Source organism: Rhinopithecus roxellana, chromosome 9 (genome assembly GCF_007565055.1).
Source record: "Rhinopithecus roxellana isolate Shanxi Qingling chromosome 9, ASM756505v1, whole genome shotgun sequence".
Taxonomy (NCBI): Eukaryota; Metazoa; Chordata; class Mammalia; order Primates; family Cercopithecidae; genus Rhinopithecus; species Rhinopithecus roxellana.
In genome coordinates this window covers 63,363,535-63,377,130 of record NC_044557.1, presented here as the reverse complement: position 1 = coordinate 63,377,130, position 13,596 = coordinate 63,363,535, and the positions used below count along the sequence as shown (strand labels likewise).

General features: G+C 36.1%; 1 protein-coding gene across 12 annotated transcripts in view; it reads right to left on the bottom strand.

Annotated features, from left to right (window-relative positions):
* The window catches only part of VPS13B (vacuolar protein sorting 13 homolog B), a 904,863-nt gene that overhangs the window by 422,952 nt on the left and 468,315 nt on the right, over positions 1 to 13,596 (bottom strand). For 11 of the 12 annotated variants that reach the window (XR_004059219.1, XM_010385612.2, XM_030937293.1 and 8 more), the window contains exon 24: positions 5,918 to 6,138. The exons of the other annotated variant lie outside the window; for it this stretch is intronic. Coding sequence is in view for 10 of the 11 variants with exons in the window: in XM_010385612.2 (XP_010383914.1) it covers positions 5,918 to 6,138 (221 nt within the window). In the remaining variant the exon portion in view is untranslated. The remainder of the gene's footprint in view (positions 1 to 5,917; positions 6,139 to 13,596) is intronic. 12 annotated transcript variants of the gene reach the window in all.

Below are 13,596 nucleotides of genomic sequence, written 5' to 3'. Positions count from 1 at the left end.
CTGCGCTCATTTTACGGGTCCATGATACTCCTTTTAAGACAGGATACCCAGAAAATAAAAAGGAATATATAGGTATCTTTGACTATGAAAGATTAAACATTTCTGGCAAAAGATGTCAAAAAGTTTAAAGGCAAATCAACTGCGTTACAGTTATAGGGTTTGTATTTATAGAGTCTAAAGAAAGCTTTTACAAATTGCTAAGAAAAATGAATTTAATAGAAGACTGGCTAAATGATACGAATTAACAAATCACAAAAGAACAAATTCACTGGACAATAAACATGTGAAAAAATGCTCAATCTTATTAGTAATTAGGAAAATACAAATTAATGTAAACTGTCAGTTCATGAATGAGCAAATTCAATGGTCAATAAACATTCGAAGAGATGCTCAGCCATCTGGTGTCATTTCCTTTTAGCATGAAAAATGTTCTTTAGTACATCCTGTATGCAGTTCCTAATGGTGAATCTTTTCTCTGAAAATGTTTTTCTTTAGTTTTCATTTATAAAAGTTATTTTTTGCTTAATTAATAACTTCTAAATTGATTAAGACCTTTTATTTTTTATTTCCCTAAAGATGTTCTTCTGGCCTTCATGGTTTCTTATGAGAAATAAGCAGTTAATCAAATCTTAGTTCCCCTGAACGTAAGGTATTATACAAGTATTTTCTTGTGATACTTTCAATATTTGTTGTTTACTTGTGGCTTTCAACAGTTGGATTATGAGGTATGTAGATATCACATTCTTTGCGTGTTTGTTTTATTCATCTTCATGTCTGCCTTACACGTAGTGCTCAGTAAGAACTTGCTTACTGCATATGGCAAAAAAAAAAAAAAAGAAGAAAAGTCAAGCCATCCTTTGGAATTCTGAAAGCATCCAAAGAGAGTCTGGAAGCATAAGCTAAAGCAATCACTCACAACAAAGAGGTTTATTTAGAGACTCATGTTTTGTCATTAAAATTTAGGTTACTCTGTCACTTGAAGATATCAAAGAGTATTAATCCCTCACCAAATCTTTTAATTTATATAGATTCTTCAGTGCTGTTATTTTGTGGTTTCACATCTCTTCAGGAATGTTGCTACATTTCACCAGGGATGTTCATACCAATTTGTAAAGAAGGTATCACATTTTAATCAAAGTCAGTCTACACTAACAAAATGATATTCATATAACATTTCAGTGTTTACAAAATATTTTCATAAATATTTCAGACTTCCCAACAACCTTGTGATCAACTTTGGTTATATCACGTGGTGACAATTTAACACAATTTTGTTTATAAGGATTTATTAACTCCAAGGATTTTATGAGATTTATAAAGTAGAATTACATAAAGAGATGAGTTATTACATTTTGAGTAAAAATGAACTCTCAGTATACAAGGTTCATTCAGCCTTGGAGTAATTCTAGAAAAAAGGTCCTTGGTATCAGGAGAACAGGAGAAAGGAGGCACTGGGAGCCAGGTGGCCCTGGAAGCCAGATAACTGAAGAAAGAACAGGGAAGGAGCAGACATAGGAAGGAAATACAAGGCCAAACACAAGCCCCATCTAGCTGATGACTTTGCTTAGAGCTGGTTTGTATTTAAACAACAACAAAATCTGAGCTCAGCTCCAAACAAGGTAGATAGCTAGAGAATATACCCAGTACTCTAGTTTTGAGCCAAAGTATTACATTTACTAACACCATAAAAATCAAAAAACTATTAAGTATCTCAAAGTAAATTTTAAAAATATGAATAATAGTGGAGTCTAAGAATTTTTTTGTGTTAGCTAGGATAGCAATGGATAACTAGAACATGTGGAGTAGGACTATCCTCTCACAGCTACAATGATCTTTCTTCCTAAGTTATAAGGACTTTGGTAGATAACTCCAAGTAGCACGGGGCCATTATACGTAGCTTTAGAGAGAGACTGAGCTACCACTAACTATAAACTATGACTTCAGAAAAACAACACTTCTATATCTTCCAAATATATCTTCATATCCCTTTGTAATAGGTCCTCTTCCTGTCACCCCCTCTTCCTTCTCTCTTCCTGTCCTGCTTCCAGGGAACAAGTAACCTACTTTTTATCACTATATATTAATGGTAATCTGCATATTTTAACATTTTATGTAAATGGAATTATAGAGTAAGTACTCTTTTTCCACCTGGCTTCCTTCAGTCAGCATAATGATTACAAGATTCATCAATGATCTTGCATTTTATCAGTAATTCAGCCCTTTAAAAGCTGACTAGTATTACCTTGGTATGAGTAGGCCATAATTTTTTTTACTAATTCACCTGATGATAAACATGTGAGCTGTGCCCAGTTTGGGGCTATATAAATAAAGCTGCTATATACATCTGTGTAAAAGACCTTTTGCAGACATACATTTTTGTTTCTCAGAGGAAATATATAGGGAGAAATGGTTGGGTTGTACGCTAAGTGTGTGCTGAACTTTTTCAGAAATTTCCAAGGGGTTTCCAATGTTGTTACATCATTTTTACATTCTCACAAGCAGTGTATGATGAGTTCCAGTTGCTCCACATATTGAGTCTATCATTTATTTAAGCCAATCTAACAGGTGTGTATTTCTGTTTCTTCATGATATTTTTATCCCTGATAATGATACTGGGCATGTTTTCATATGCTTATTGACTATCCAAATAAATATTTTGTGAAGTATGTGTTCAAGTCTTTTCCCCATTATCTGTCTTTATGTTTATCATTTATTGTTCATCTTCATGTTGTTGAGTAGAAAGAATTTTTAGGCCACGCACAGTGGCTCACACCTGTAATCCCAGCACTTTGGGAACCCGAAGCAGGTGGATCGCTTGAAGTTGGGAGATTGATACCAGCCTGGTCAGCATAGTGAAACCCTGTCTCTACAAAAATACAAAAATTAGCCAGGCGTGGTGGCACACACCTGTGATCCCTGCTACTCAGGAGGCTAAGACAGGAGAATCACTTGAACCTGGGAGGAGGAGGTTGCAGTGAGCTGAGATCGCATCACTGCACTCCACCCTGGGCAACAGAGGGAGACTGTGTCAGAAAGAAAAGAAAAAGAAAAAGAAAAGAAAAGAGAAGAGAAGAGAAAAGAAGAGAAGAGAAAGGAGAAAAACAAAAAGAAAAAGAATATTTAAATATTTTGCATAACAGTCCATTGTTTGAAAAATGTCTTATAAATACCTTCTCCAAATGCCTGGCATTCTGCTATCTCAATGTGTCCTTCAAAAATTATTGTTTTTCACTCTGATGGTAGTTTCTTTTGCTGTGCAGAAGCTCTTTAGTTTAATTAGATCCCATTTGTCAATTTTGGCTTTTGCTGCCGTTGCTTTTGGTGTTTTAGACATGAAGTCCTTGCCCATGCCTATGTCCCGAATGGTACTACCTAGGTTTTCTTCTAGGGTTTTTATGGTATTAGGTCTAACATTTAAGTCTCTAATCCATCTTGAATTAATTTTCGTATAAGGAGTAAGGAAAGGATCCAGTTTCAGCTTTCTACTTATGGCTACACAATTTTCCCAGCACCATTTATTAAATAGGGAATCCTTTCCCCATTTCTTGTTTCTCTCAGGTTTGTCAAAGATCAGATGGCTGTAGATGTGTGGTATTATTTCTGAGGACTCTGTTCTGTTCCATTGGTCTATATCGCTGTTTTGGTACCAGTACCATGCTGTTTTGGTTACTGTAGCCTTGTAGTACAGTTTGAAGTCCGTTAGCGTGATGCCTCCAGCTTTGTTCTTTTGACTGAGGATTGTCTTGGCAATGCGGGCTCTTTTTTGGTTCCATATGAACTTTAAAGCAGTTTTTTCCAATTCTGTGAAGAAACACATTGGTAGCTTAATGGGGATGGCACTGAATGTATAAATAACCTTGGGCAGTACGGCCATTTTCACGATATTGATTCTTCCTATCCATGAGCATGGTATGTTCTTCCATTTGTTTGTGTCCTCTTTGATTTCACTGAGCAGTGGTTTGTAGTTCTCCTTGAAGAGGTCCTTTACATCCCTTGTAAGTTGGATTCCTAGGTATTTTATTCTCTTTGAGGCAATTGTGTATTGACTTCCGTTCATTCATGATTTGGCTCTCTGTTTGTCTCTTACTGGTGTATAAGAATGCTTGTGATTTTTGCACATTGATTTTGTATCCTGAGACTTTGCTGAAGTTGCTTATCAGCTTGAGATTTTGGGGTGAGACAATGGGGTTTTCTAAATATACAATCATGTCATCTGCAAACAGGGACAATTTGACTTCTTCTTTTCCTAACTGGATACCCTTTATTTCTTTCTCTTGCCTGATTGCCCTAGCCAGAACTTCCAACATTATGTTGAATAGGAGTGGTGAGAGAGGGCATCCCTGTCTTGTGCCAGTTTTCAAAGGAAATTTTTCCAGTTTTTGCCCATTCAGTATGATATTGGCTGTGGGTTTGTCATAAATAGCTCTTATTATTTTGAGGTATGTTCCATCAATACCGAATTTATTGAGCGTTTTTAGCATGAAGGGCTGTTGAATTTTGTCAAAGGCCTTTTCTGCATACATGCACACGTATGTTTACTGTGGCACTATTCACAATAGCAAAGACTTGGAATCAACCCAAATGTCCATCAGTGACAGACTGGATTAAGAAAATGTGGCACATATACACCATGGAATACTATGCAGCCATAAAAAGGGATGAGTTTGTGTCCTTTGTAGGGACATGGATGCAGCTGGAAACCATCATTCTCAGCAAACCATCACAAGAACAGAAAACCAAACACCACATGTTCTCACTCATAGGTGGGAATTGAACAATGAGATCACTTGGACTCGGGAAGGGGAACATCACACACCGGGGCCTATTATGGGGAGGGGGGAGGGGCGAGGGATGGCATTGGGAGTTATACCTGATGTAAATGACTAGTTGATTGGTGTTGACAAGTTGATGCGTGCAGCACACCAACAGGGCACAAGTATACATATGTAACAAACTTGCACATTGTGCACATGTACCCTAGAACTTAAAGTATAATAAAAAAAATAAAAAATAAAAAAATAAAAAAATAAAGTGAATTAAAACAAAACAAAAAATTTTGAGAGAAAGAGTCTTGCTTTATTGCCCAGGCTGGAGTGCAGTGGCTATTCCCAGGTGCAATCATAGGACACTACAGCCTCTAACTTCTGGGCTCAAGTGATCCCCTGCCTTGGCCTCCTGAGTAGCCGGGACTACAGGCATGTGCCATCAAGCTCAACTAACTTGAACCTACTTAAAAAAACACTCTTTAAAAACTAGCTTATAACAATTAATGCTACGATAAATAAAAATTTATCACTATTGACCTAGAGTGTCCAATAATCTTCTAAAAAGGATTATTTTAAAATATAACTCTAAATAGTATTCAGCTTTGACAATCTACATAGAAAATATAGCACTGTCTATTTGAGGTTAAATGAACAAGTGCTAAATTGTATGCAACTAATTATTTGTGTAAACACAGGTGATCTGAATTCACATTAAACTGTAAAATTACAAGATACAGCATGATTGGTCTATGACAACTGAAATCTTTTTCTTTTTAAAAATATTGCATCATAAGCAAAGAAGTTCTGAGTGAGAATTTGAATGAAAATTACATTTGATCAGTTCAACAGACTCTTCCAGTTTGACAGTAAAATAGTTCTTCAGTGTTTAAAAACATTACATCTGCAACTGATTTCATGCCATTGGCCAAAAGATACATTTGTGCTGCCACCATTACATTTTCAGAAGAGTTTAAATTACACAACTTGAGAGAGCTTCAAAGCAATTCTTAATCTAACCACCATGATCTTGATGGCCAAGTTAAAAATAATTTAGGATACTTAAGAGAAGAGAAACCCTTCAACAAAAAGGATAACAACTGCTTTTAAATCACATTACTTTAAATTTCCTTTCATAAATCAAATGTACCAACCTGGGGATTAGAGCATTTTATCTCTAGTGACTCTAGGTCAACATGGAGACAGACAACAAATGAATGTCGTGTATCAGGTCCCGTAGCAAGTAGTTTTTGAGACGTGACAGCTAGAGTGGAGGTGCAACCCATAGGTTCCACTAGGCAAAGTGTCACTTGTTTTCCAAGAAGGGTATATATGCTGAAATGATGTAAGCTGATCGTCCAAGGAAAAGCATCACCTGATATAGGGGACAAAAGGGAATAGGGAAGCACACAATCAAAACACAATTAATTTTCACTTGACAGTAAAATGTAAAATATTTAACATTTATGACTAATACTCCATCATAAAAAGTGAATATAGTATTCCTGAGACTAAAGTGCTAAACAATTTACAAGCTACTTAAAATTCTTTCAGTAATTATATAGACTATGAACGTACATTAATAGAAATTAAATATATGGGATAAAATTAAAAATAAAAGTTCTTTTTTTTTTTTTGGAGACGGAGTCTCAATTTGTGGCCCAGGCTGGAGTGCAGTGGCCGGATCTCAGCTCACTGCAAGCTCCGCCTCCCGGGTTTACGCCATTCTCCTGTCTCAGCCTCCCGAGTAGCTGGGACTACAGGCGCCCGCCACCTCGCCCGGCTAGTTTTTTTGTGTGTATTTTTTAGTAGAGACGGGGTTTCACCATGTTAGCCAGGATGGTCTCGATCTCCTGACCTCGTGATCCGCCCGTCTCGGCCTCCCAAAGTGCTGGGATTACAGGCTTGAGCCACCGCGCCCGGCCTTCTTCCCTTACCCTAGTTTGTTGTATTCTGAAACTGTTGGGGACGAATGCGCCATACCTAGGAGGCCAGAGAAAACAGATCAAATTACGTAAATGCAAGATTTTATCTATGGTACTGAAAATGACCATAGCTCTTGCCATGGAATGAGAGAGGAAGAGAATAAACAATCTAATATGGTCAGTTGGATCACCCGCATCAGAATCATGTGGGATGCTGGTTTAAAACAGAGGTTCCTAGGACTTTAGACTTTCTTAATCAAAACCTCTGATGGTACGAACCAGCATGAATTTTGATATGTTCCCTAGATTATTCTTACATTTGAGTTATTTTTAAATAAAATGCACTTGATAAAAAATTGGCATTCATAAATTTCAGGATTAAAAGCAAAATTCCCTTTCTATACTTTGAGCTTTTACTAACTTATCTCCGGTAAGATTTATTTATTAATATAAACTTTTGAGATAAAGCCATTTATTTCTTGTAAATACAGGAAAGTAATTTTGAACTTTTTAAAAGTCCATTTAGCATCAGAATATTTTTAAACATTTATTATGGTGATATCAATTTGATATCATTTGTATTTTGGACTTTACAATTCTACTAGTGCTTGTCAGTACAGAGAGTATAACACGAACATCATTTTTAGTAATTCAATTAAGTTAGAATAAATTGAGGACATTTATTTTCTAATTAGAGAGGTAATAGACACCATACTGCAGATAATTTTGAAAATTATATAAGAAGAAAATATCAAAACCATTCATAATTTACCTTCTATCTTGCCACCCCCAATAATAAATACTATTAACACTTAGTTATACTTCCTTCATATATATTTTTCCCCCTATGGGGGATGGATGTGCCCAGGCAGAGATCAGATCAGAGATCACACTGCACTCGTAGTCTTACCTTGTTTTTTCACTGAAGAAAAAATACCAAGTGAATTACTAGGTAGATCACACTCTAAATATTTTAGAGGAGGCCGGGCGCGGTGGCTCAAGCCTGTAATCCCAGCACTTTGGGAGGCCGAGACGGGCGGATCACGAGGTCAGGAGATCGAGACCATCCTGGCTAACATGGTGAAACCCCGTCTCTACTAAAAATACAAAAAACTAGCCGGGCGACCTGGCGGGCGCCTGTAGTCCCAGCTACTTGGGAGGCTGAGGCAGGAGAATGGCGTACACCCGGGAGGCGGAGCTTGCAGTGAGCTGAGATCCGGCCACTGCACTCCAGCCTGGGCGACAGAGCGAGACTCCGTCTCAAAAAAAAAAAAAAAAAAAAAAAAATTTTAGAGGAGTCTAAATATATATTCAATACTCAGTAGGTACCAGAAGATACATTCTTGTAAGTCCGAATATTAAAAATGTCTTGACCAAATATAGGTAATAAAATTGTCATAAAATTAGAAACTTTGAAATTGAGACTTGCATAATAAAATAAACCTAGCAACATAGTTCACAATAACTTGACTGGAAACAATGATAACTGCATAGTATGTGGTCAGCACTATGGTACTTTGCCTGTCTTAAGATTTAAAATATTTTTCCCCCTAGGAAGAACGACAAACTAAATCATCTGCAACTAATTCTAAAATTATTTTAAAACCTACATCAAACTCCATGCTATTTAAAAAATAAAGGCTCTGCCAAATTTGTCTTAAAATATTTTGGAATGATTTCAGATTACATATTTTAAAGCTGGTAGTGAGCTATATATATTTTTTCAAACCTTATTTTATCCAAGAAATGCTAAATGGTGGTTATGTTGGATGGAAGAGCACCAAATTTAAATTTGTTAAATTTTTAAAAATCCCAAATAACACTGGTACTATCACAGTTATATTTCTGCTTCTTCTTTGGAATCAGATTAAGAAATTGAAATTGGGCATATCATACTCTAACTCCTAAAAAAAAAAAAAATTCACCTTTTAAGATACTACTTAATGTCCATTTATTTAGCATACAGATTGTTTTAAAAAGCACACTATACCTAGAAGATGAGATGTTAACATACAACGATAAAAATTCCACAATTTCCCACTGTGAGAAAAATTCACAAAACACATTAATTGCACAAGTACTCCTTTCATACACACATACCAGAATAAAAATACCTTATCGACTTATAATACTGGCAAAATAATGTTCTGGGTACACCATAAAATACGTTCAGACATCCATGACTGGCCAGAACCACATACTATTCTGAGAACTTCACGTAGTTTTCTATCAATCTGGGCTGACCTTCAAGATTAAGATTTTTATTGTAGTTGGAAAGTTGTAATGCTATAATCTAAGTCTTTTGTTTTAGAGAAAATATTGCTGGCAGAATTTAAAAATTTTCAAACAAAATGTCTAAAGAATAATAAAAAAAGAACAAAGTAGGAACATTAAGAATCCCATTTGTATGTGAATTTGTTACCCCTCTATATTATCATTAGAGAAAAGAATACAAACAAAACAATTCTCAAGAAAATGATGACCAAACACTGATGTAATTCAGACCAAATAATGTGAAAGAAAGTGAATATGACAGAAAGCTTTGGGACAAATTGAATAAATAAAGAACAATCAGTGAGACTATGCGTTACATGTGTCAATGCCAAGGGGTGGAGCAGGAAGGAGGTCCCCAAAGGAACATATTAACTTACAATTGAGTGAAACTTAAAAAGAAAATTACAGTGGATTTCTTTATATTGTATCACATGTTGCCGATTTTACACCATGCTATAATCAGAAGATTATAGTTTACACGACACAAAAATAATTTTAATAATATAGATATTAAAAAAAACGTTTTTGTCAATGTTGCGGTTAATGAACAGTGACTATTTATACAAATCCTGATCACAGAAACATAATTTATGATCCCAATCTTTTTTGGTAGGAATCAATATTCTGGAAAGATAATCAGTCTTTCCCTTTCAAAAAACACTCTACTATACTACAGAAGAAAGTGTATGTACTTGAGGCCAGTTTGAGTCACCTTACAAATATCTATTTAGCAAATGTGGAAAGAATGTTGGTCAATGTTGGAGATACTTTCCTCAGTTTTCCTTGTTTTCATTACCTTAGTCACTGAATGTTTGTCAAAAGCAACAACAACAAAAAAATGCCTTCCTCTTCTCCCAGTTTTTTCTCTTACAGTCAACAAACCAGTATGACTCAGGCAGGTTTGTATTTCAAATATGAACTAATATAACCAGGAACATTCTACCACCTATTGTGAGTGCAACACTTGAGAGAAAGATGTACTACAAATTTAAATAGGCCAAAATTGCTGAGAGTGTTAGCCCAAACTAGTTAGCACTTAACTTATTTAAAGACAGTTAAGGCTGGGAGCAGTGGTTGACGCCGGTAATCCCAGCACTTTGAGAGGTCGAGGTAGGCAGATCACCTGAGGTCGGGAGTTCAAGACCAGCCTGACCAACATGGAGAAAACCTGTCTCTACTCAAAATACAAAAAAAACTAGCCAGGCACGGTGGCGCATGCCTGTAATCCCAGCTACTTAGGAGGCTGAGGCAGGAAAATCTATTGAATACGGGAGGCAGAGGCTCCAGTGAGCCAAGATCGTGCCATCGCACTCCAGCCTGAGCAACAAGGGCGAAACTCCATCTTAAAATAAAATAAAATAAAATAAAATAGACAGTTAAGATAAAGTGTTTGTTAATTCTAAGTGATGTTAATTTAAGTAATAGGTACTTCAAAAAAAAAATCAAGACATTATAAATGATATCTAGCCCATCTTCATAGAAGAGGAAGACAGTTGAAAGGCATAGAAAGAAAGGAAATGAAAATGAGCAACCTACAGTTTTATTTGTGCTGTAACGAAGATTCTACATTTGGAATACTGTTTTGTAGGAAATGTGAAATGTATTGCATGTACAAAATATAATAATAATGATAATAAGAGATAATTGATTTCAAATTTGTGAAAAATCTTTTACATATAGAAATCTATACTAATAAAACTATTATTTACTTCTGAAAGTCATTACTGGTTTAATCATGGCTTGTTCATCAACATTTCATTATTCATAAAGAAATACAATCCTCTAAGATTGTCTAAAACATTATTTCAATAGTAAACAATGCAAAACTAGAATAATCACTGCTTTTAAAAGAAGAAGGGACTGAAAAGAATAGCATTGCCCTTCAGACAACAAAGGTATTAGTAGTTACCCTATAGTTTTGCTAAAAATGTGAATATTATAACAATGTGTGACTTAGGGTAAATTGGTATTGAAGACTCCTACTACTCTATAAGACAAGATCCTATCAGTAACATCAGTGCCATGGGATGGATAGCTGTCCTGTGGTCAGCAGAGGCTGGTATAACAAAATACCATAGACTAGAACTTAAACAATAGACATTCATCTCTAAGAGTTCTGGGAATTCCAGCATCAAAGTGCTGGCAGATTTGGTTCCTGGTAAGAACACTCTCTAAAGCTGGAAAACAATCAGATAACCTTCTTGCTGTGTTCTCACATGACCGAGAGAGAGGAAACTCTGGTATTTCTTCCTTTTCTTCTTAAGGCACTAATCCCACTGGCTCCAATCTCGTGATGTCACAGAAACCTAAATACCTCCTAAATGCCTCACCTCCTAACCATCACCGCGGGGGCCATTGAAAACAATATGCTAAGAATAGATAAGGCTCAAGGACAGTATCTCTAGCTAGTTGCACTTTTAATGAACTCCAGTAGTCAAGGACAGTATCTCTAGTTGAACTTTTAATGAACTCTAGTAGGCGCCAAGAAGGCAGACAAATAAGAAAGAGCTTAGAGACAAGGAACTAAGCAGAAGGTTACAACTGGGTACAGAAAGTTTGTTTTGCATTGTGTTATTTTTGCTGACGTGGGATTTATGGAGTATAAATAAAGTAAGGCAGAGGCTCTAGGCACGGCCGCCATGTTCTCTGTTTGTCTTTGTCTCTTGTGTCTGTTCATTCTCCACCACCACCACTGCTGTCCTCAATACATCACATTGGATGTTAAGGGCTCAACATATGAATTTGAGGGAACACAAATATTCAGTCCTTAACATTAGTACAGGTATAGCTAAAATGGGTGTCTGGGCATATAAGAAAAGAACAAAGAAGTCAGGCATGTGAAAATCTTACAGATTTGTAAACTATCAGTGAAAGATGATAGCTAAAGTTTAGGAAAGCTGTACATAGGAAGAATACCTGTGTTTAAGAGAAAGGCAGAGGAAAGGGAAAAAGAGCCCATGAAGAACGTTCAGAAAGAATGGCCAAGATCCACAGAAAACCAAAAGAGAGTGGTTATCCAGAAGTTAGGAAGGTATTCAAGAAGGAATCAAGCAATGATGTCAAGAATTTTTAAAAGTTCTATTCAATTTGACAACTAAAAAGTTTGGTGTCCTAATTGGATAAGGTGAAAAGATATCTTGATATTCTTACATGCCAACATGGGGAAAATAAAGAGTTTATAAGCAAGTTCTCTAAAAACACAGTGCATAGCATACAGTACACAAAAGGGAGATGGAGGGAGGGAGGGAGGGAGGGAGGAGGGAAAAGTTAGGAAGTTGAAAGAAAGGAAATTGGAAGGAAGGAAAGAAGGAAGGGAGGGACAGAGGGAGGGAGGGAGGGATGGGAATGAATGAGTAAAAATGGCTGGGTCTTAAGCATTGGCAGCAGTATAAGGATTGCTTCTAGTAAGGTAGATTCTTTTGTTGAACAAATAGAGTTAAAATTATGTGACCTCATTCTAGGATCTAGGGACACAGCACTGAGCAATACACACTCATTGTTTTCATAGAGCTTGCATTCTAGTGGCAGAAAGATAATCAACTATTAATCAACTGATATTTAGTATGTCAATGTTGATAAAAGCTCTGGAGAACAATTAGCAGGGTAATGGGACACTAGTTGATGGTGATGTCATTTTAAGATACCATACTCTAGTAAGGTCTCTATGAGAAAGTGGAATTCTTCAAAGAGTGAACTGTGGAACTATTTGGAAGAGAAATATTCTATGAGAATTGCAAAGGCTCTTTATTAGGAATTTGATGGGTCTGGGTGAGAAACTGTCAATGCTTTCACTCACTTCCACTGAAGTAATACAAAGGTTGCCTGTTGAGTAGGGAAAACAATGATATAATCTTAAAGAAATTGGTTTAAAAAAATTATCATAGCTACTATAAGGAATGGAAAGGCATTAAATAAGTTAGAAAAGCTTGCAAAATCATTAATGAAACTCAGAAGTAATTTTTCCAAAATATTGTCAGGAACGTAAGAAGAAAACCTCAGATGTCACAGAGTTGGAATGATCCAAAGCTGGACTTCATTTCATGAAAATGAAAATCTGAGAGAGTATGTAATTATACATTTGTGCTATTCATTGCACAAACTCTGCCTACCACACTCACATTGTCTTCAGCATAAAGCAGTCACCAGTAATTCTTTCTGCATAGGTCACAATGCATTGCATTTCCTTACTTGTAATGGGGCCAATCTAAGGAGACAGTGAAATGCAATCATTTCCAGGCTAAATACTAAAAACAACAACAACAACTAGTAATATATGAAGTAGCTTGAGAAAAGAAGAGAATTTGGGTTAGACTTGCAGTTATGGCCAAATAAGGAGATTTTTTTTAAATCATCTTTCCAAAAATAAACTGCAAAGCTAGATATAGTTGATACAACATTTAACAAAAAACACAACCATTTCAGCACTTTGGGATTAAAATAATGAGAAAAGCATTTATGCTTGAAGAACTGTTGAACTTTGGATAAGAAGAGTGAGAATCTGTGATGTTCTTGCATGAGGCCATTTCTATCTCTACCACAGAGGAGGTTCTACAAGGCAAGCTATGAGGACTGGTGGCATTGCTGCCATGATCAAAGAGAGGCCACTTGATTTGAAGTGGTGAACAATGTCCACA